Below are 24,404 nucleotides of genomic sequence, written 5' to 3'. Positions count from 1 at the left end.
ACAACTCTGCTCTTAGCCCACCTCTGCACCACCACCCTCGGATACCCCCATCATGTGGCTTCTCCCTTAAACAAACAGAAAGGGAGGAGATAGAAAAGAAAGAAACTAATATTTAGTGGCATCTGCTATGTCCTAGCGGAGAAGGCAATGGCACCCCACTCCAGTACTCTTGCCTGGAAAATCCCATGGACGGGGGAGCCTGGTGGGCTGCAGTCCATGGGGTCGCGAAGAGTCGGACGTGACTGAGCGACTTCACTTTCACTTTTCACTTTCATGCACTGGAGAAGGAAATGGCAACCCACTCCAGTGTTCTTGCCTGGAGAATCCCAGGGACGGAGGAGCCTGGTGGGCTGCCATCTATGGGGTCACACAGAGTTGGACACGACTGAAGTGACTTAGCAGCAGCAGCAGCAGCTATGTCCTAGAATCGTTTACTCCACAATGCAACCTTCTGAAGTAACAGATGTGAGCTCCATGTTGCAGATAAGAAAAACAACTTCAGCAGATGGGTCATCAGCCCAGGTCTCAACATTGTTAAGCCACAGGACTGACTCTAAAGTCCCTGCTTTTCCATCACACAGCCCTGCCTTAGAAAAGCACCTGTCCTTCGACCCCTGGAGGGGCAGCACGGAGGGGCAGCACAGAGGGACAGAGGGGGAAGCGGGAAGAAGAGCACATAGAATCTTTCTTCCAGCACATTCAAGACAAATTCATTAGGACTGACAAGTTCCTCATTTCAAGGGCTGAAGCCAAAATAGGATGAGCACTGGACTGGGAGTCAGAAGATGCGTAAGCTCATTGTAGCTCTGCCACCTCCAGGCAATGTAAGTCATCTAAGCACCCTGGGCTAGCATCTTATCTAAACCTAGATACTTTCAGCACTGCCACTAATCATCTATGAAGGTGCCCTGTCCCAACTCATGTATTCTTAAAAGTATCAAACCATCAGCATCATCAGAAGCATGAAATAGCTTCTAGAACTTTAAAAGGCAGACAAATAAAAATGACACCTGATAAGACATACCCAGGCCATCCATGGGTAGAGATACAAATGGCATGACAAGCTTCAGTGTCCCCCAGCCAAGCTGAGGCTTTGGGGCTCAAGTCCTTTCCCAGATCTCTCAGCATCACCCTGTGATGGACCACAAATGCTAATCTCAAAATGTATGCTTACCAGGGTTTTCAAAACATACACTAAAGGAAAGGAATATGACAGAAAATGTCCTAGGCTAGGAATTAGGAGGCAGAGCTCCAGGGTCAGTTCTGCCAGCTACCAACTGAAAACTGCCAAGGCCTGGCATTGCCTACATTTCAGATGCCCAATTCAAGACCCTAAAGTTTTCTCAGATCCATGAAAAATCCTCATGCTACCAGGGTAAAAAGATCCCAATTCCAACCATGTTTGGTTTCTATTTGTAGAGAACAGAGGGCAGAATCAGGTTATGACCCCACATCCAGGATTCTTTGGGGATACTAAAAATGAACCCTTCAATTCTAAATGAGAGAAAATAATTGCAATATGCTTCAACAGTAACATTTCTTTGGAGAAACAAAAAAATCCACAGAGACTGCTCACTTACTTATTGATCTCCCTTTTCTCTCACTTTGTTTGAGGTTTTACATTAAATACCTGGGTAGAAAGAGAAGGGTAACAGTATGTCTACAGCCTAAAAAGTAATTAATCCAGCTCTCACAGCACGAATATCTTATTAAATATGTCACCCAAAGGGTAAGGTGACCCCAGTTTAACACTGTATAATGCAAACTCCCAGAGCCACAAGCACAAAGAGAACCAGCTTCCTTAGGGCAAGCAGTCACATTTCCCTTGTAAAGGTGAGACCAGACTCTGAGCTTTACTCAGAAGAAAGAGGCTTGTAAGATTAATGACAACGTTAACATAACAAAGCTGTTCTATCCAAGCCAGAGGTGTCCCCAAGCACTCTGAGCTGAACCACAGCAGGAAAGATGAAATCAGATTAAAAATACCAGCAACCCAGATGAAATGAACTGAAAGGATTTAAGCATTCCAAGGGCAATATGCCAAGGTCACGTGAAACATCAATTTAATTTCCTTTGCCTCTGGGATTCCTAACCTGACCTTCACTGGGGATGAGTGAGACAGTGTCCTCCAAGATCTCTCTTCCTTTATTCCAGTTTGTGCACTGACAGGATTCTTTGAGTCCCAAAAGTCTGTCAAGAAATTGGACATCCCTAATCAGCATATCCAAACGACTTCATTCAAGAGGATGCCCCTTTCTGATGCTATTACCGGCTCCTCATTCCAGGACCTTAGAGCTACATGATCAAAGTGCACACTTGAGTTTTGGGAGCCACCACCTTTGCCTCTAGAGCTGGGACACTGCTGGAATTTCCAAGAGGTGACAGACAAGCCCAGAGAAGAAAAGAAGGGAGAATTAAACAAAGTTCACTCACCCTCCACCCTCATGCTATGATAAGGTCCCATCCAGTTTCTAGATGTGAAGATTCTGTCTGCCGAGGCCAATCTTTCAATCAAATTCCCATGAAAGTTTCCATTCCCCGTGAATCCAGTTCCCCCAGTGGCGCTAGTGGTGAAGAACCCGTCGCCCAATGCAGGAGACGTAAGAGATGCTGGTTCAATCCTTGGGTCAGGAAGATCCCCTGGAGGAGGGCCTGGCATCCCCACTCTAGTATTCTTGCCTGGAGAATCCCAGGGACAGAGAAGCCTGGTGGGCTACAGTCCACGGGGTCGCAAAGAGTCAGACAGGACTGAGGCGACTTAGCACACAACAGCCCAATAAAGAGCGAGGGCAAGCATTAGGAAACCTGACATAAACGTCAGTCTTCAGTCTTACATCAGGTTGCATGGGGCTTGAGCTACTTCCAGCCAGTAAGTCTAGGACCTGCTACCTTTAGCTTTTGTACCAGTGTGAGGTCTATAAACTCTGACCACAGACCTTATCATCCAGTTGTCGGTAGAGACTGGAGATCTCCTCATCGTACTTCTCCTTCTCCTCTGCAGAGATGCCAGCAACCACAGGAGCAATGTTGTCTATGATGGGCGTGTTATCACAGGGCTCTAGACTCTTCTGGTCCTTGGCACTGATCTGTTCATCCTCAGGCACAGCTTCTCCTGCAAAGCACAGCCAAGAGGAGTTAGGCATTGAAGAAATTTAGCATGCAGCCCTCCAGAAAAAGTTACAGAAATAGTCACTCCATGAAAAAGACACAAAGGACACAATGAGGAGCTGTTTAAAGTTAATAGTTTGTCGTTTGACAAGAAAGGTCGTAGTTAATTGACCAAAACGAGTATAAGGAGGAAGATTATGTAACACCCCCTTGCTCCTGATGTAAACTGGCTCCATCAACCATGCAAGCTCTCAACGAATCCAACTTTGCAGCGATACCCAGAATTTTTTGCAAACATTTTTCTTTTGTTGAGGAATATGCTGGGGCTTTACTAGAATCATGTTCTCTTTGGTGATGGATTCAAAGGGAAGCAGACCTCTGAGGCACTCTAGTTACAATTAATTAGGTTACTGTTTCATTAACAGCAACAGCCAAGTCAAGGAACAAATTCACCATTGTTAACGGAACACTGTAGGGCCCAAATATTCACGCTTTGAGAATCCCTGACTCTGAAGGAGGAAGTTGGGGTGGCCCCAGGACCCAGGAACTCTGACTGACATTACACACACACACACACACACATTTCCACTACCACTCTCTCCCCCAGGAAGTCAGAGTTAATTGGCGGACTGGAGAGTTCAAATAGAATAATCTCCTGTGATATCAGGTAGTCCCGGGAAAGAAGCAGCAGCCCACCGAGAACACCATGCAGACTCCTTCCTGCTTCTCAATCTGCAGAGGAGCATTGTTGGTGCCTTCGAAGGAAACGGTACCAAATGTGACCGTGCAAACTGAGCGAAAAGGGGAAGCTCTTAAACCGGCCAAGGGCTATCCCCAACCAGAAAACCACCTCGCAAAGACAGACTGCAAAAACGGAGTCTATGGAAAGCACTCAGCTCAGCTTAAATATCTACTTGGAAAGCAAATCAAAACCAAACATACTTTTCCATCACAATGTTTACCATCAGCTTCACACTCAATTTGCTACAATCAGTGAGTGTCTGCAACGTTCCAGGCCTCACCCAGTTCTCAGCCCGTAAAATGTATTCTGTGGAAATTCCCCAGGAAAACTGTCCGGAGCCAGAGGGAATTTCTCAAAGAAAAAACAACAACAAAAGGCACCCAAAGACAGATGGCAGAACTTAACTCCTAATCCATGGCTTCATGAACAGTGTACATCACATCTCGGGAAACCCCTGAACACTGACCGTGGACATTTATCTCAATATAAACAAAGCACTTTGTGACGGGTTAGCTTTATTGCTTAAGACTCCGTTATCTCACTCGATAATCACAAAATGGTACCATAGGCCTCCAGCTCAAACAAAACTAACACTCAGTGATTTCACCTTGATATCACAGTTCCATTTGAAGCAGCAACTTGAGCCAAAACCTGGAATAAATTATTACTCTGCTGAATATAAAACTGAGCCAACTGTTTTTCCTTCTAAAGCTCAACCGGACTGTACTGTACCTAAGCCTTTTTCTAAAATTATTGACCTGAAACAAAACCAGAATATCAGAGTAGCCTTTGAACTGAACCTGAACCAAATCAATATTTCATTCAGTTCTAATTCTTGGTTTAAAGCATCTATCAGCAATCTTAGTGTGCAAACTGGATTTCATCCAATTAAAGCACCTATATTCTCTACAGCCTGCTAAGTCCATGGGCTATAAAAGCTGTACAGTGTTCTATTTAGTTTCCAAGTTTTTTTTTTCTGTTTGTTTAAAACATTATAAATATAAAATTATAAATATAAATATATGTGTCTTTTTCTAACTGTATAGTATATACTAAAATTTGAAAGCCCTCTTTCACCTCTACCTTCCAATTCTGTTCCTTCTTAAGAGAATTTCACCATTAACACTTTGTAAACGTCCTTCTCCCACTTGGATCATGACTGTACATCTAATTTTTCAGTTCTAGCTTCTGAAATTTATGAACAGGGCAATCCAGAGCAGTTAAATCTTCCAGTTAAATCTTATAAAGAGGAAATTCTTAATTGCACTGGACCAGAAGGCAGGCAGAATATAGTCATACTGTCCACAGGCCAGTTCAGGCCAAGTCCAGAGGTATGACATAAAAACATCTAAAAGAGGCATCCGAAACTCTGTGCTCTTTGGTTCCGAATGCCCAGAGAAGCAGTGATACCGTGAGACTGGGTCAGCTAAGGAGTTGCCTGGGGCTTGCCTGGTGGCTCAGATGGTCAAGAATCTGCCTGCAATGCAGGGGACTCGGCTTCCATCCCTGGCTCAGGAAGATCCCCAGAGAAGGGAATAGCTACCCACTCCAATATTCTTGCCTGGAGAATTTCATGAACAAGGGATCCTGGTGGGCTACAGTCCACAGAGTCACAGAGTCAGACACAACTGAATGACTTTCAGTTTTTTTGTTTCCAAGGAGTTATCCAGTGCATATTTTCATTTGTTTGGTGGGAGGAGGAGTCAGGGATGAACCCCACAACCTAGCAGTGGGTGACCTGCTGTAACCAAAAGCCATAGGCTTGACTACCCCTAAAGCTGCCCTCTTCTGGCACTGAAAAATTGTAGCATCACAAAGTACGACCACGGTTGTTCCAGATTAGAAAGGTTCAACAAGCCAGTCAGCACTGCTCTGGGAGGCACCTGAAGTGACCAACAGATGCTACATAAACACGGTCAGGGCCATAGCGGGACACTCAGCTACCCGCACCTTCCGCAGATTCAGCTAATCACAAGCCATCTCCCACTTAACTTCTGGCTTTGTTTTCTGTAAAGGCAAGGAAATACCAGTGCTTTGAACATAGCATTGTTCTAAAGATTAATTAAAACAGTGTGTGTAAAAAACACAAAAATCCATTTCTTATCCCCTCCACTCCCTGACCAGGTGTCAACGTTTCAGGGTTTGTACATAAAATATTATTTTTACTTATTCTGAGATTAGTGTCTCTGGGATCCTGACAATACCGTTAGTGGTTAGAGCTCAGTTCCCAAAATAAAATACAGTATAGCCGTGAGAGTGCCTTTCGGGTTTATTTTTATTATGAAAACAATATTTGAAACCTATACCAGGCCTTCTGGTTTCCCTTGAACAACTCTCTCAATCAAAGCGTCAACATGTCCCCCACAAAGCTACATCTGAACAGCGAGCCCATCCCAGTTTTTATTCTAAAGGTCAGGCAGTCAAGATTATTTTTTGCAGCAGCCTTTCGGGCCGAGAAGAACAAAGCAGCAACACGCAGCAACAAAAGCAGCGGGTGTCTGCTGGGGAGAGTACAGCTCCTGCCCAGGGAGGAATCAAGAGCCAGTTTTCCCAAACACTGCTGCCCTTCAAAGGACCCAGAAAATGACTTCCAGAAGCGTCCCTGGTAACTACACTGTCCAGCTCACAAACACGCCTGGGGATTGTAAATTCCCAACCCTCGGCAGGACCCGACACCAGGCAATCTGTCTCCATGGCAATCTCACGGCATTAATGGAGAATATTCCCTGCACTGCAGCAGACCGGGTCTCCAGAGAAGTACCACCAGGTGATTACAGAATAACCAATCATAACGTGGAAGACAGCTGCAAACAAATCCTGGAGAAATAATGCCCTGAAATCTGGTGGGAGAAGGGGAAAGGACCACAAACGAAGACCAGTATCTATTTTTATTTTTACTCTCCTTTATGTGAAAAGCAAATTTCTCTTAGTTTATCCCTTGAGGATTTATACTTGCTGTCCATAGAGAAAGGGCTTGTAATATTGTAAAGCATCTTATTTTTCAGAATGAAAGGTTCCCCCCCAACCCCCACCTCAAGAAAAGACTTCCTTCTTTACATAAGCATTCTGGCATTTCCTATTGTCAGATGTAATTACCTTTAAGGACTAAAGAGATTTGTGTGTACACAGGAGTGTTTAGTTGGAGCACACCTATAAGGTTTACAGAGCATTTTAATTATAAAAGCAAAACCCCCAGAGGCCATAAATAACATTTCCACAAAAAATAGAAATCCATCAATTGCAATAAATAAGAATGACAGACTAATCAAAAAATCTTGTTAGCACTATTAGTTAAAAAATTCTAAAACAGGTTTTTCGGGTTTTTGTTAAAAAAATAAAATAAAAAAGAAAGAAAACCATTAGACAGCCAGTAATTCATTAAAATTTCACACATGAAATAGCAACAAGCCAGTTATCCTTTTCATAAGTCAAGCCCCTAAAGCCTCCGGAGAATATAGTAAGGTAATTGCCTTCTCTCTGCAACTCCAGGGCATATATTGGCTGGTCACTCACAGCTTCCACCAGAAACCAGATCAGATCTGGCAAAGGAGGTACTTTCTTTTAATACCAATTAAACAGGCCCAGTGGCAGACCTAATGGCAGGTAATTTCTATATCAAAGAAAGGAAAAAGGAAATCTTTTAAGTTGCCAGAAGGGTGAGAGCAGCAGGATACAAGATGTCATTGTATAAATGGAAGGTTTAAAAAAAAAAAAAAAACCTCATTTCTTTATGGGATTATTTTGCACACACGTAGCATCTCTTACCCTAGCTGCTCAAAATATTGTAAGAAGCTTAAGACATTCTCTCATCCCTTCTGCAGTAATTTTCTAATAAACTGGTTACCCAGGAGTCAGCATCTGCTTTACATTCTTCTTACACAGGCCACACGATTCTCCTAGCAGTCAGCATTTCTACGAGTGTTTGGTTGTCTCTCGAAAGAAGGAAGAGAGCCTAACAAATTAGATCTCTCAAATGAAATGCTAACTTCTGAGCTTCTACAATAATCAGAAATCCAAGGAGCAGCACATCTTCTAAATATTTAATGCCCCAGGAGCAAACTGTGTTCCAACTGCAGAACTCGCACAGTTCCACAAAGCACCCACCAGCCTCAAGGTTACAGATTCAGCTACTTAGGGAACCAAGGCCACTGTCCTGGCAGGTTTTAAATCTGGAGAACCAATCTGCTTTAGAGATTGCTGGTTTTTCCACACCTTCTCAGCCTGTGATGAAATAGTTTCTTTGCATGACTGTATCCACTCTGTTCATTAATATTATATTTAATTATGCAAGACACACTGTAGATGCACCATATCCTCAGATTATTTCCCTGCACGTCTGACCCTCAGATTTTCAGGGATCCTTCTCTGACTTAAGCTCTTGTAAAAAGTGGTCATTTCTTTCAAGGACAAAATTCAAAGTCGTACCAGAGAAGAGGGCATGGGTAAAGACTGACCTAGCAACAACAGGAAACAATGGACTCAACTTTCCTCTAGCATCATGGCCCTGGGCCCTCAGCCTTCCTTCCCCATCCTCCTGTCCAGAGTCTTCTTGATAGATTGAGGAGGGACCAGAGATGGGAGCAGGGGCCAGGCAGTGGTGGACTGGAAGCTGAATTCAACTCCTTTACAGAATGGTTTGAGTCCTTTCCATACATATGATCAACAAGTAACAGAGTAGGGAAAAAAAAAAAGAAAGATCCTATTTCTGACAGCTGCCCACTCCCTCTATCTGTCCTTAAGCATGTAGGCTGAATGCATTTCCATGAGGCTAAAAGCTGCCAACAGAGCCTCCAGATTTGAAGAGTCTGCCCGTGGATTTCCGCCCACAAGATGTCACTAGTACATTCTGGGGGACATGCGTTGTTTTTTAGCCACTCAACACCCATTCTCATAACAGCGCCTCGACTGCATTGTGAAGCATTACCCACCCCCTCACCGCAGGAGTGCAGCTGTGGTCAGACAACACATTAGGGTGCCCTGTCCTTCCCCAGCCCAAGCACACCACCCAGCACAATCTCCTCCTTCTCTCCTGGGGCTCTGGGTCTCCAATATACATGACAAGGACAGAAACACGTCCAGAGAGGATTCACTCGAGGTGTGGCCCCTCAGAAGCCCCGTTCCTCAGCTGTTCTTTTAGTTCTATGAGTCTCTCATAGCTTTTTTTTTTTTTAATTGGAGCATAGGTAGTTTACAACATTGCGTTATTTTCAGGTATATAGCAAAGTGATTCAGTTACACATATATATCTACTCCTTTTCAGATTCTTTTCCATTATGGATTATTGCAAGATACGGAATACAGTTTCTCCTTTCTCTTTTTATCTTCGGAACCCTCATTGGACCAGTGGGGAATGGAGCCAGGAGAGTGGGTGGTTCTCCCCACTCTTAATTTATAAAAACAAGGTGTGCCCCCTATCTTAAGCCCCCAAGCACATGCCCCGGGCCACAGTGCTGGAATGGCAGTGGCAGAAATGAATTAAGGCTTAGTGTAGTACGTGCATTATGAGCCACAGGTCAATATGCTGAGGATCAATGTTGTATTATACCCAGAGGAGAAAATGGCAAGGCTCGCATCTGAAGTAACCCATTAAGCTAGGAGCATTTAGGTGGGGTGGGCTGGGGTAGGGACCAGACTACCAGCATGTAATAGAGTACTTCACAGCTTTGAAATGACTTTGGGCAGGGAATGCTCTCCCCTGCGGCAACTGTATCAGATGTACCTCCCTTCACTTATTTACGGTATCTGCCTGGACCAGACTGGCCACTGAGACATCATATTCTTTTACCTTTCCCGCCCCTCTCCAAGCGTGTGCTAAATCACTTGAGTCATGTCTGACTCTTTGTGACCCCATGGGCTGTAGCTCGCCAGGCTCCTCTGTCTGTGGGATTTTCCAGGCAGGAATACTGAGGTGGGTTGCTCTTTCCTTCTTCAGGGGATCTTCCTAATCTAGGGATTGAACCTTCAAAATTCCAGCTCTCTAGTTGACACCAACCAGCCGTGCCATCGTGACCATGAGGAATCAGAATGCACAGGACACACTGGGGGAAATTCCAGTCCCTTCTTTTCACACTCATCTCCCCAGCCTAAACACAAACCACAAGGGCAGCATGCAGGATGCGCCCACAACAGGAAAAGAATGAACTCAGGAGCACCCTGTGGAGTCAGCTTGGGCAAGTCTCATATCCTGCCTAAAAGACACACATGGTCTCCAAACAGAACAGAAAGCCTCTGCGTTTTTGTTGGATGAGTAGTTAATCCTTAAAATAATCCTTCACTCACACCCAGTCAAAGGACCACCTCACCATGCCTCCACCTGCCTCACTTCCTGTCTGAAAGTTTTATACCACTTCAGTAGGTTCTCTATATTTGAAAACTTTCACTTCCAGAAAAAAAAAAAAATCCTTTAAAATGTCAGCTTGCAGGACAGAACTCCAGAGAGCTCCCTTCTCTTAATCACTCAGTGATTACATGTTAACATGGGGATGAATGGAGGGGTCTCTCAAGAACCTCCCTCTCCTCTTCCCTCTCCTCTCTTCAGAGCCCAGAGAGGACCTCATCCCTACCTATACCTTCAATTATGTCCTAAAGATCCATGACTCCCAGGGACTTCCCTAGCAGTCCAGTGGTTAAAACTTTGTCTTGCAACTCAGAGGTTGTGGGTTCGATCCCTGATCAGAGGTAGGGCCTCACATGTCTTACAGCCAAAAAAATCAAAACATAAAACTGAAACAATACTGTAGAAAATTCAATAAAGACTTTAAAAATGCCTCACATTTAATGTACATGAAAATTATGCTAGCCATACATTAAAAAAAAAAAATCCACGACCCACATATTTTTCTTCATCACTCAAGAAGCTCCCTAGAGCTCCAGACACTCTGACATAACTTGTTACCTGGCATTTTCACCTGGATGTTCCACAGACTCCCCTCAAACTCCCCTCATCATCTCCCACTTCTCACTTCCAATTCTCCTCCCCCATTTCTTGTCTCAGTGGGTGGCTCTGCCCTCCATCCAACTCGGCAAGCCAGAAACCTTGATGCTGTCTCTCCCTACAGCCACCAGCCTCACCAAGCCTGGCTGGTTTCACCTCCTAAATACCTCTCTGGTCTGCCCATCTCTCTCCCTTTCCACCACCCTGTCTCTCAATTCAGTGACTAAGTCTCAGGCCTGGAGGGCCACCTCAGGTCCCAGCGCTCTTCCTAGGCCCTCCAGTCCACCCTCCAACACAACCAATGGGTCTTCAAAAAGGCAAATCTCATCATCCGATATCCTTGAATGGCTTTTCACTGCTTCTGAGATAATGACCAGAATCCTGAACGAGTACTGCCCAGACTTGCCTGCTGCTCTTGCCCATTGCAGTTCGGAGCTGGCCCACCCCAGCTCTCCACCCTGGCCTTCATGCTCCCTCCCCCTCAGGGCATGTAAGCCTGGCTCCCCTACCCCACCCCCATTTCCACCCTCACCTCCTAGTTTGCTCAACCAACTGCTCTGTTTCTCTTGGAACTTACTGAAGGAAACCTTTGCTGACTCGAGTCAAGCTCAGGGCCTTCTTCTGTAATTGCCCTCGACACTTTATCCTCTCCCTTCTTGGCACATGTAGTGATCGTGCTTGGAGACTGTCTCCCTCACCAGTCTGTAAGCTCTGCGAGGGCAGAGACTGTGGCTGACGGCTCACCCTCTAATCCCTGGCACTGCCTTTAACACAGGTTTACTTAACATACACTTACGAAAATCTATCATGTGTCAGAAAGCACATGTTAGTTTTCCTGAATTATGTAAGTTAAGGGCTTAGGTAGGATCTCACCTCACAGGATGTGAAAAACAGTAGATTTCTGAGTAGATTTGCAAAGTGGATGAAATGAGGCCAAGTGACTAGTTCAAGAGCAGGGCAGAGTAACCAAAAGAGATAAAAAGATAAGCATTGGCCAGGCAAAAAGGGCAGTGGGCAGACCCAAGATGACAGTGACCGAAGGATGGAAAACTGCAGGGCTGGGTTGGTGCTTGGCAAAGGACAGGAAAGAAAAGAACAAGGTTAGTTGCCTACACCATGATGCTTCTAAGGCCAGTGCCCCTCTTTTGCCAAAAGGTTTCATTGAATGTTCCAGGTGTCCAGCAGAGAAATGACCCAAGAGGATCACAGAAATAGAACAAAATTTCACAGGGCGCTCCCCGCCTTTCCAAGCACCCCTCCCCACTCTCTTACTGCCAAATTGCAAGAAGTCATCCACCAGCCGCAGATGCTGAATTGTTCAATTATTCTAGCAGCTTTCAGAACACATGTGCAGCTAGAAAATCGCCCCCAAAGAAAAGAATCATGTTATTTAGGCCACTAGGTCATTTCTTGAGCCTCTCTTGAATCCTCGTTGGCCACGTAATTGTTCTTCAATTGAACAGTAGCTCATTGACACCCACCCCTCCTAGCAAAAACAGAGGCAAGCATATAATCATAAGACATCTGCTGCTAACTGTGCACTTCCAAGCAGGCAGGTTACTTTTGGATTTTGCACAGCGGCCGCCAGGCTCCCACAGTCACCCAAGATTGAGACCTGATGCAGCATCTGAAATAAATACCAACACCAACCATCCACTATCTCCCACCACACACACCAAGCTACCTTGTTTCCATGGGGAGAAAGGGGGGGGTGGCGGATAGAAACAGGACTTGTGCCTGCTAACCTCCAACACAAAGCAAAAACCACTGAAATGATCTGTCTGTACGTGGAAACCCTTCTCCAACACCTCACCCATAGTCCACCCACCACTGCACGTCAGCTCTCTAAGATATTTTCTTTGAGGAGAACACACCAAAGAGAATGCTTAAGGGAAAAAGAGATATGAGTCACGAAACAAGCCTTTGAGACTCCATTTTAGGACCGAGCTTCTTCAGGAATCCTCTATTTCTAGCTCTGAAGAAGCAGAGCATGAAGATGAGTTGGGCCAAAAAAAAAAAGCAAACATTTGCCAGAGGTGACTTTTAACTCCAAATCAATTATAAAACTCACAGAGGAGAGAATGACATTTTTCATCTAATCAAAAGCAATCAAAACCCCCAAATCTCAAACACCACCCTCTACACCTCAAATGTGGCTACCGGAGAGTGAATTACAGTAACGGATAGAGGCACATCTCGATGGAAGCAGATTAAGGCAAGCTTGCAGACAGTCACTTGCCCACACTAGGAATGGATGTCAGTCAAGTGACAGGGTGGGGGCAGGGATCAGTGCCAGGGAAAACATCTGCTTGTTCACACGGCTTGCCGAAAGGCCAGACCAAGCTCCACCATCATCCACTCTTTCCCAAGTGTCCCAGGACATCAATAGTCATGGGGGGAGAAAAGCACGCACTCACATCTCCTTCGTCCTTACCATTTCTCCATCTGTTTAGCTCCATCTCCAGATGCTGGATAACATTTTTCAAAGTCTTATTTTTCTCTTTCTCTTTCTCGTATTTCTTCTTCCATTCTTCAGCCGTCAGTTCCAGGTTCACGGAGACAGTATTCTTGATGGTCTTAGCCCTGGTGTGAAAAACATAAGGGAAAAATTCTGAGCAGAGTTACTAGCATTTGCTAAATCAGGAATACAATTAAACTTCAAATTCCTTTCACACCAGAAAATTAGGTCTTAGGGAGCAAGCTAGAGCTTTTCCTACCACCCTGCTTTAATGGCCCCACTATTCCTAAGGCTGCAAAACTCACCTTTTCCTTTTCTTCTCTCCTTTCCCCCCTGCCTATCTCTAGACCCAATGGGATTTCCATCGAATTCGTCTCGAGTCTTTCTCGGTTCCCTCTGCCACCATTTCTATTCTCGCTGCTACCACTTTGGCCTACGTTCTTAGAACCCCCCTGTGGCGATAGCCTAGCTTTTCAGACATTCAGCATCCTCTTTAAGCATCTTGCATGCCACTTTCAGAGTCCTCTGCCCAAGAAGAGCTTCCTTTCAATTCAATTAACGTCTATGAAACACTGGGGATTTATCAAGATAAACGAGACAAGGTCTCTGGCCTTAGAGTTTACAGTTTCTCATAACAATATACATACGGACAAATCAATTCTTTCTCTTACTCTCATTTGGTACCTTAGCATCATCCCTAAGGTACTGAACACATGTCAACACATGCCTCCAGGGACAGATGGTCCCTTTACCAACTCAGGGTGGCCAGGTGAAACCACGGCTCCGAGCTGACCACATCCTCTCCCACCATCCCATCACCAAAAAGGAGCAGAGGGCCCACTTTTCTCAGATCATCCCATTTTTTTCAAGAAAAGTCAGAAATAGAGATTTTTCTTCGTATATCCCAGTTCAATATAATTTTTCAAACTGATGTGTGGGATACACAAACAAGTCTAATGGCCACCATTTTGCCACTTGTGGTATAAAGAGTGACCACCCAGGGCAGATGGCCTGGAGCGGGGTGTGATGCCCCAGCGGAACTCTGGACAGTAAATCAAGGCAGTGCCAGCTCCAGTCAGTAATGAAAACAAAATACATGACTCACCAACTATGCACAGAAATGAGCACACAAGGTCTGTCCAATTGAAAAGCAAATTCATGATGGCAGAACTCTACTTATTATATACTTTTTAAGAAGTAAACACTTCATTTCTGTGCTATCCTGTTTTATTTGCTACTGACTTTTTCATTTTTCACTCCCACCAGTTCTTGTCCTGTCACATTTGCCAGCGCTATCTGATGTGTGATTCGGGTTAAACACTGTGGTCAGGAAATGACATTTTGGACACGATTTCTATTTCAGTAAAAGAAATTCAGCGATCCTCACCAGTGCAGCAGATGTCACTCTATGAATTAATTTCTAAAGCAGACAATTAAATGACCCAACTGTCAAAAGAAGAGTTAAAACGATTTCTATGAAAGACTCGACTTAAGAATTGGTATAATTCTCCCTCTCACTGTAGCTTATGGCTGCTGTCTCCAGAAATGTTTCGACTGTTTTCAAATAGTAGCAACTTTATTGCTACTTTAAAGTCTGTGCCAAGTTGACACTCTCACCTCACCACTCCCCCAACATCCTTAGGCAGTGTCACAGATGTTCCTCAGATACAAGCACAAACACTCCAGCATCCATTTTAACTGAGTTAAGTCAGAAAGTGAAAAATAACCTATGGCTGAAGTGCTTATGGACATTTAAGGATATACTCTTTGGCTACTAATCTTACTTATCATACCACAGAGTCTCTTGATGATTTCCAAGGATACCAGAAGCAGAAGCATACAGCCTTTATGCTGTAATCTGGCAGGTTTAGCCAGAAGTACAATTTTGTGAGCAGACCCAACAAGGTTATAACTGATCCTTATTCTCAAAGTTCTCTTAAAGTTGTTGAGAAAATTCTTTTTCTCCCACTTCTGCAGTAATCAGAGTCCTGGCAGGAAACAGTCTTCTCAAATTGGGAAGAGTTTAACAAAGGTATGGTAAGGGTGATGGGAAATAACAAGGGATAACAGGTGTAACTCAGATGGTAAAGCATCTGCCTGCAATGCAGGAGACCTGGGTTCAATCCCTGGGTCGGGAAGATCCCCTGGAGAAGGAAATGGCAACCCACTCCAGTATTCTTGCCTGGAGAATTTTATGGACAGAGGAGCCTGGCGAGCTGTAGTCCATGAGGTCACAAAGTGTCAGACACGACTGAGCGACTAACACACACACACACACACACACACACACACACTCAAACACACACAATAGTGATGGGGGGATCCGTTACCACTCTTAGGCTGAAGGGGGCCCAGAGGAAGGGAACTATAAGAGGAAAGCTGTCTAGACTCGCAGATACAGAGACCAAACAAGTGGTTACCAGTGGGGAGAGGGAAGGGGGGAAGGGCAAGGCAGGGGTAGGGAATTAAGAGGGACAAACCACTATACATACAATAAATAAGCTACAAGGATATATTGTGTAGCACAGGGAATATAATAAATATTTCATAATAACTACAAATAGAAAATAACCTTTTAAAATTGTGAATCACTGTATTGTATACCTCTAACTTATACACTGACAATATCATACATCAGCTATGCTTCAATTTTAAAAAATTAAGTAAATTTTTAAAACTGTTAAACTCTTAAAAGAAAAATGCTGCCCTGTCAAAGCTGTTGACAGCCTTTAGTCTAGGAACACAGCCAACCCGAAGTGACCCTTCATGGAAGAAGCCATGAAATTAATACCCTGACATCACTCTCTTCTCTCTTTTTGAGTACCTGCCTAGGCTCCCCTCCCATTGGTGGAACCTAACTGGAAGCCAGAGGCAAAGGAGCCCATTGTAGTTGTCCAAGCTGGTCACTGCCCCAGGGTGCAGAGCAGAGCAGAGCAGAGCCGGCACGGAATCAATGCAGAGGAGCAGACGGAAGACACACAGCCCAACTCCCATCTGGAACCGAGAATAATATGTCTCTGCTGCTGCCCTGAACAGACTCCAGTCGGTCATTGATGAGGCAGACCATCATGCCTCTCCATCTCCTAAATGGAGGACAGGAAGAAACCAGCCAGCACCGATTAGAAAGATATTAACTATCCCAGATGCATTCTACAGATTTAAAATAATCCGAAACAAAATCTCAGGAGACTTGCATGCTGCTGCTGCTGCTAAGCCGCTTCAGTCGTGTCCGACTCTGTGCAACCCCACACATGGCAGCCCACCAGGCTCCCCCGTCCCTGGGATTCTCCAGGCAAGAACACTGGAGTGGGTTGCCATTTCCTTCTCCAATGCATGAAAGTGAAAAGTGAAAGTGAAGTCTCTCAGTCGTGTCCGACCCTTAGCGACCCCATGGACTGCAACCTACCAGGCTCCTCCGTCCATGGGATTTTCCAGGCAAGAGGACTGGAGTGGGGTGCCATTGCCTTCTCCGGATTTGCATGTATGTATTGAAATTGACAATCTGCTTCTAAGATTTATAATAGAAATAAAGAAGGCCAACAATAGCAAAGACAATTTTGAAGGACAAAGAGGATGAAATATCAATGCATTATAAAGCCACAGTAACTAAAACTGATTAAAGAGTCCAGAAACTTTAGAATAGAAACAGAATAGATTACCCACAGACACTCGGCCCTGTAGCCATCTGATATACAACAAAGGTGTGCATCTAGCACCGAGGGAAAGGACGGTCCTTTCAATGTCTGGTGCTTTACTGACTCCCCCAATACTCATAAAAAATTCTATACAGATGAATCACATGCATAAATGTGAAAGGCAAAACAACAAAGCTGCTAGAAGAAAACAGGAGAATGTCATTAAGACCTTAGGGTAGATAGAGATTCATTTCTCAAATAGAACAGAAAGAAAAGATAAACTTGACTTCATTAAAATTAAAAACCTCTCTTCATTAAAAGTCACCATTAAAGGAGTTAAAACATAAACTACAAAGTGGGAAAAGATACAAACAATCCATGTGTCTGACAAAGGACTTATCCAGAACAATCCCTATAAATCAATCAGAAAAAAGCACACAATTGGTGAAAACACCAGTAAAGATTTGAACAGGAACTTCACAGAAAAAGTGCCAATAAATTGTACCCAGAAAAGTGTGCCAAATGTCACTAGCCTTTAGGGAAAAAAATAACAAAAAGATATATTTACACACCTAATAGAACAGTTAAAATTTTTTAAACTGATAATGCTAAGTGTTGGTGAGGATGTGCAATGACTATAACACTCACCTGCTACTAGACAGAGTGTAAACTATTCCAATCATTTTGGAAAACTCTTTGGTACTATCGATTAAAACTAAATACTCATAGGTGTATAACTAACAGAAATGAAGATCTATGTTCACCTAATGACATGGCAATCAATGTCATAGCAACTTCATTTATAATAGCCCCAAGATGAACACAATCCAAATATCCATCAAGAACAGCATGCATGCATACATACTATATTGATACAACAAAATACTGTATACCTACGAAAAATAAACTGCTCATAATCTAACAATGTAGGGATAACAAAGATAACAATGTTGCATAAAAGAAGCCAGATACAAAACAATACTGTATGTCTTTATTTGTAAACAGTTCAAGGACAGCAAATAGTTATCTATGTTGACAGAAATCAGGATGCCATCTACCCCTGAGAGTTGGGTACTGACTGGGAGGGTGTGAAACAGAGGTTTCTAAGATGCTGGGTTTCTAAGACAGATACATGTGTATATACATTTGTTAAATTTTTACTGAGTTGCATACTTATATTTACTTTACTATATGCGTGTTATACTCAACATAAGAAAAATAAACTGATGTGTAAAGAAATCAAATCAGATAAGAATTTCCAGATTGTGAAATAAATAAGAGCTACTAAGAGACAGTAAACTTCTATGCCTCAATAATTGCCTATACTCATCTTTCTGGCCAAGATCACTTCTAAATGATACAGAAACATACTATTGGAGTTTCTTCAAATTACCTTGGCCTCCCGTGGAAAGGCCAGGAAGATGTTTACTCTTGGTACCTTCTTACCTCTTGTTTTTCAACATTTTCCTTCCCTCTCGCAGTTGGACAAGGAGCTCTAGACAAACCCAGACCTCCAATGTATAGAATAAATCTGTAATGTATGATTCCACACTGTGACTGGTATATGCGAGAGACAAAAAGACTGAGGTCCTCCCACTGTGGGTTGGGAGACGGGGTAGTCTAGCATCCCTTTCTATCAGTTAGGGTTCTCCAGAGCAACAGAACCAACAGAACAGATATATAGATGGATGGATGAGTAGATACCCTATCTGATATATACATAAGATATACCTTCCATCCATCTGTCTAGCTATCTATTTAAAGAAATTGGCTCACTGGAAACTCATGCAGAAATTGTTGCTGCATTCTTGAGGAAGAATTTCCTCTTCTCCAAAAAAACTCATTTTTTGCTCTTACAGCCTCCATCTGACTGGATGGTGCACACCTCTATTATGGAGGATAATGTGTTTACTTAAAGTCAACTGCTGCTAGAGGGTAACCGCATCTATACCACACTTTCACGACAACATCCAGGTCAGTGTTAGATTAAATAACGGGCTACTACAGCCTAATCAAGCTTCCACATGAATCCATCACACCTTCTACTCTATTCTAGGTCCTAGTGCCCACGTAAGACACCTAACGTTCTTCTGGAAAGGTGCCTGCCACAAAGCACCTTCCCATTCCCCAGTAAGACCATTTCCCTGCTCGTGAGTGGGGGATGTAGGGAAGCAGAAACCAAGAGCTTTAAATCTGGTCTTTTGAAAAACTCTAGTCTCCCAAGAAATATTAAGAAATGATGGACCTGGATGAGGATTTGATATCCAGGTAAATTAACTGTCATCCACAATATCTCATCCTCCAAAGAGCAAAAATTAACCTATGGGTGTTCTGGCAACAGGCTCTCCAACAGGAACCGATTTGAGTCTTAATCCATTGTATGTCAAAACTGTAGCTAAGCATCTCCCTTGGCCAAAGCTCTCGCTCTGGTCCTGCAGGGAACTTGTCAAGCTCTGCACAAATGCGTGTTGCACATACACCTCTCAGGCTCTGCCTGATCCAGCTACCATCAAACTGAGCATGAAACAGCACAGTTTTTGGGTTTTTTTCCTGAAAAGTGCATACTGGAAAAACAAAAAAGAATATTACTTTTCCTGAACGATCCATTCTTCTTTCACATTTAACACATAAAACAAAGCCTCTGAATTATTCATGCTGGATCAATCAAAACACTTGGTATCAATGATGTGCTGATTCAGGCTATTTCTAAACTGGTCTGCTCCCAGGGGCCTCCCCTTTTCCTCATTATTGCCCCAAATCAAGGTACACTAAACAGGCTTCCGAGATAATTGGGATTTGAGTTTATACTTCTAAAACTTCAAAATATCCTTTTCGAATGGTGCTATAAAGTACTTTGGAAGAGTAATTAAAGACTAGAAAATGAAACGCTAGAAGCCAGATGAAAAAGAAGAATCAATGAAACTGCTTTAATTTGAGTCCCCAACCATTACAGCTGCCAAGTGTTCAGCTTCCTGACAGAGGACAGCTCTTTGACTCTCCATCACCTGGAAATTCAAGTATTGCCTCCTCAACCAGATTGAAAGCTCTGTGACAACTCAGGAAATGGTTGTACCCCTTTCCTAGCACAATGCAGGGCATTCAGGGGACACAGAGTGACAGGCCTGACCCACGAGAAGAGCCACCATCACGGAAATCAAACAGACACAGTGAAATCTTTTCCTTTCAATTCTAGGACGTCATCTCGAATCCTGCAGAGTGCGGATTCGGAAGCTGCCCTCAGGCCTCTGTACACTCCGTCATGTTCCTACTGCTTCAAAGGACCCACTACTGTTTTATTCAGAACATCAATACAGTATGGCTCAACAACAAACATGGACTTTCTTTGTGTTCTTGAAAGAACCATGTGGTGATAACTAGGGAACTTCGTGCTGCCTGTAGGTGTGGCCACCCTGCAGCAAGAACATAATGAACACTCATTACACTGAATTTGGGAGGTGCCCGGCAGCCTTTTTTGAGTTCAAAGTGCTTAATCTCATTAGCTATCAGTACCATGTCAAATCTGAGGTTCAGACTCATGTCTGCTGTGTAACTGGGTTCAATGTGTGTATTTAATAATAAAGAGAGTATTGGCCCCGTAGAGAAGTTAGATGTTCTTAAAGAATCCATTAACTAACTTGAAGATGGAGGAAAGGGAACAAAACGTAACACATTTCTAACTATAAGCAGGAAAACAAATCAGATCTAAACCTCAACCAATTTTTGGACATAGTGGTGTCATAGTACAGCAACTGCCCTAATGTTCGGGATTCCTACATAATAAGCACTAGATTCGTCTGCTCATTCGTTTGATGACGTTTGTCTACTGACCACCTACTGGGTCCCAGTTGTCCTAGGTGCTTGTTGGTGCCACTCACTGATGCTGGTAATAAATTAATTCTTATCCTCATGGAGCCCAGTATTCAGATGACTCTGACAAAAGATTACAAACCAACCAATTTCATTTGAAAATATAATTGACATACTATTTATTTCCTGGCATCCCAAATTATCAGCATTTAATTATCAGATTATCAGATTTCGTTCATCATTCATTGCAGAAATCTAACTCTACTGCTTCATTCAGTCCTGATCCTTACATTAAAGCTGTATCCTGTACCTTTTGTCACATTTGGCCCAGCCACATGCATGACTGTGACTTTCCCAAGCCTGTTCAAAGACAGAGGAAAGAGGAACTTGCAATTATGGGACACCATATTCCATGCCAGCCCTTGTGCTGAGCAAAAACTGAAGCAACTCATCTAATCCTCCCAATAATTTTAAGAAGTAGGTGTTATTATATTATTATTTCTTTTTCCTACAGGCAAAGAGACTGAGGTTCCAAGAGAAGGAAAAGGGAGAAAAAAGTCAGGAGCAGAGCTGAGGTTCAAAGCTGGAGTAACCGTCCCCAGAGGCCCATGATCATCTAGATCCCTGATCAGGCAGCCCACATGGAAGAGGCTGCGGGTCCGGTGATACAGTCTCAGTCCAGTAACAGCTCACAGGTTACCAGCTTTGTGGCCTCAGGGACAGGACCTGATGGCTTGGAGCCTAGATCCCAATCCCATCCTCTGTACAAAGGGGAGAGACACCTACCTGACACAATTTCCATGAGGATTCTGACATGTCTGGCACATGCTAGTTCCTTAAAAAAAAGTGCTACTGATAATGAAGATGCTATGATGGCCTCACTGAGATTAGAAGAAAGTAAATCATCATTTTCACTGATGCCTAAAACTCTCCCTCTAGACAGCTGCAACATGCCCACCAATAACAACAGCCTTGAGACAGAGCCTGTGCCCCAGGAAGACTCTGGGTTGCAAAGATGTAAAGTATCTTTGCTTTATGAGTGGGAATATATTTTTTAAAGAGATGTTCCCTTTATAAATGCATCCAGGGCTGGTTTCCTCCAAAATGTCTTCAGAGGAAACTGTCAAAGCTTAAGTTTAAGAAACCAGGAGAGGGGCTTCCCTGGCGGCCCAGTGGGTAAGACTCCGTGCTTCCAGGCCAGGTGGCACAGGTCCCACCCTGGCTGGGGAACGGATATCACACATGCCGCACGACGTGGCCACAATTTTTTTTAAAAGAAACCAAGAGAGATGGGGAAGGCAGGATGATCACCACAGTATTCTATGCTTCTCATAAGCAGATACTGGTTTATAGGTATCCCGTGACCCTTAAGAAAAGAAGGTGCTATCCTTCTGTAACCCACTGACCTAAGCATTTGGCTAATTAAGGAAGTGATTTCAGAGGAAATAGAGGACCCAAATCCAACTTAAGAAATATATTAGTTCTACAACAGTTCAGTGTGATTATTATTTATTCAGACATCCCACAGGTGCCATAACTGGTTAATTCTATGTTCTGTGAGGGTTCAGGAAATGACTGGGGTTTAATGTGGTTTCAACAAGCCATAACAATCTCCCATACAGAATGCCCACCACCATCTGTCTTTTCTCTAGGCATCTTAAACCACTTCTCAGGCATAACCACACATTCCTGGGAGACGGGAGTGCCCCGGGCATAAGGCAGAGCCTGAAGAGAACTGGTAACTTGTCCAAAGATAACACAGTTGCATGAAGGGGATGATGTCAGTAAGTCTGCATCTCCCAACCTCAGCTCTGGGCTCAGCTCACTGAGCACGGAAGATGCCCAGAATCGCCCCATCCACAGTACGCAAGCACTCTAGGGACTAGCACTCAGGCAGCCATGCAGGGAGGATGGAGCTCAACACCACTGGCTGATAGACCATGACTGAAGGTCAAGAAAGGAAGGGATGGGACTTCCCTGGGGGTTCAGTGATTAAGAATCCTCCTTCCGATGCAGGGGACACAGGTTCGACCCCTGGTGGGGAACTAAGATCTCCCATGCTGCAGGACAACTAAGCCTGCTCACACAGCCAGAGAAGCCTGCACACCACAATGAAGACCCAGCAGAGCCAAAAAAAAGGGAGGGATGAGCTAACGCGTACCGGGGAATGCTGCTGGAGCATTACTGGCTGTCCCTGCTGCCTACCTAGTAACACTCCCCACACACCTAGGAAATGTCCTTCAGACGTTTCTGAAGACGAGGAGATGAGGCCATCCTCTCCTTTCCGCAGCATACAGCTGTATTTCTTGCCCCAGGGTGAGCATCGGGACTTCTCCCTGCTCTTTAACATTTAGTCTATCAGCAAATTTGCAATGGATTCCAAATATTGAAGTAGTTACTGGTGGTAGTAGCAGCACTACCACTTGTAACTGGTAGTTACCAGTCTTGAGTTGAATATGCTTGAACCCGAGAGATAAGGTTTAATTCCATGAACCTGAGAGTCAGACTTAATTCCATGAAGAACCTGCGAGTTAGAATTAATTCCATGAAAACAAAACTAAAATTCCACTGAATTACCATCAATCACATCTATAATACGCTTGGATTTTTTTTTAACATCATAACCTTTGATAAGACATATTCATACCTATTGTTTTAAAACATAATTTTTCTTTTGGCCTCAGTACATGATGCCTCAAGTTTTACAGGTCACCTGCTAGATGCAAATTACTAACAGGCTGCTTGCCCCCTCCCTCTGCTTCCTCTCTGACCCAAGTGCCTCACCACTCACCCCTAACACCTAAGACCCAGCTCAGAGCACAGCTTACGAAGGTCACGCCCACCTTTGTCCAAACATGAGCGTTGACTTGGTCTCAGCTTCATTGAAGACTGAGGGAGAGCAGCAAATGACGATGGTGGTTCTACAGTTCCCCCCCAGAGAGTCCTGAAGAATCCGAGTCATCTTGCTGTCCCGGTATGGCACGTGTGTTTTCTATTTAGGAAAAGAAAAAACACTGTCTGCTACAGCCAATTCAAAGAGAAAATACAGAGGCCAGCAAGTTAGTGATGGGAACTGGGCTTAGAAACACGTGAAATAAAAATCTGTGGCCTGATCTTTGCATCTTGCTGTGGGACCTGGGTCATATGAAATTAGCATCACCATTCACACATTTTAATGAGCTAGATTTCCCTGAAAGCAGGGTGTCCATAGCCAGGATTCCCCCTGTCCCTTTCCAAACAAAAACAAATGAATAGCCGGGGTGTGTGGCAAGAGTACACGGACCCAAGAGGCAACTTCTCAAGATATCATTTAATAGATGGGGACACGATCACTTACCGTCCCTTCTGCCAAAGCAGAGATCACGTTTCCAAGAGCAGACAAAGACTTATTGATATTTTTAGCTTCATCGAGAACAGCTCCCTCGGCACCAGTTTTGCTGACCTACCAGAGAGAAGAGAAAGATGTGAGCTACACAGGTGCACAGGTGCAAAGGAGAAAACTCCAACTCACAAGAGGGCACGTGTGCAGGAGGGAGCCGAGGTGAACCCTCCTGGAGTGCTGGGGAAAATATAAGTAAGAACCACAGTGCCCGAGGCAGGGGATTGGTTCTCTCCTGTTGTCATTTTCCTCTCAATTAGGTTTTAGGGGAATGGCTGGGACACCTCGCGTGTAGAGCTGCAGATACTTCCCAGGGGACATCCGTCTGGGGATGCCAGGCT

The 24,404-nt window shown here is 44.0% G+C and overlaps 1 protein-coding gene across 1 annotated transcript in view; it reads right to left on the bottom strand.

The window, feature by feature from the left end:
* The window catches only part of KIF5C (kinesin family member 5C), a 163,887-nt gene that overhangs the window by 52,403 nt on the left and 87,080 nt on the right, over window positions 1–24,404 (bottom strand). Inside the window, exons 9-12 of the mRNA XM_018062660.1 lie at window positions 24,022–24,126; window positions 23,528–23,676; window positions 13,219–13,367; window positions 2,937–3,112 (exon numbers count right to left, since the gene is read on the bottom strand). Of these exons, the coding sequence (XP_017918149.1) occupies window positions 2,937–3,112; window positions 13,219–13,367; window positions 23,528–23,676; window positions 24,022–24,126 (579 nt within the window). The remainder of the gene's footprint in view (window positions 1–2,936; window positions 3,113–13,218; window positions 13,368–23,527; window positions 23,677–24,021; window positions 24,127–24,404) is intronic.

This window comes from Capra hircus, chromosome 2, assembly GCF_001704415.2.
Source record: "Capra hircus breed San Clemente chromosome 2, ASM170441v1, whole genome shotgun sequence".
Lineage (NCBI taxonomy): Eukaryota > Metazoa > Chordata > Mammalia > Artiodactyla > Bovidae > Capra > Capra hircus.
The sequence above is the reverse complement of the archived record's forward strand: the minus strand, read 5'-3'. Positions and strand labels throughout refer to the sequence as shown.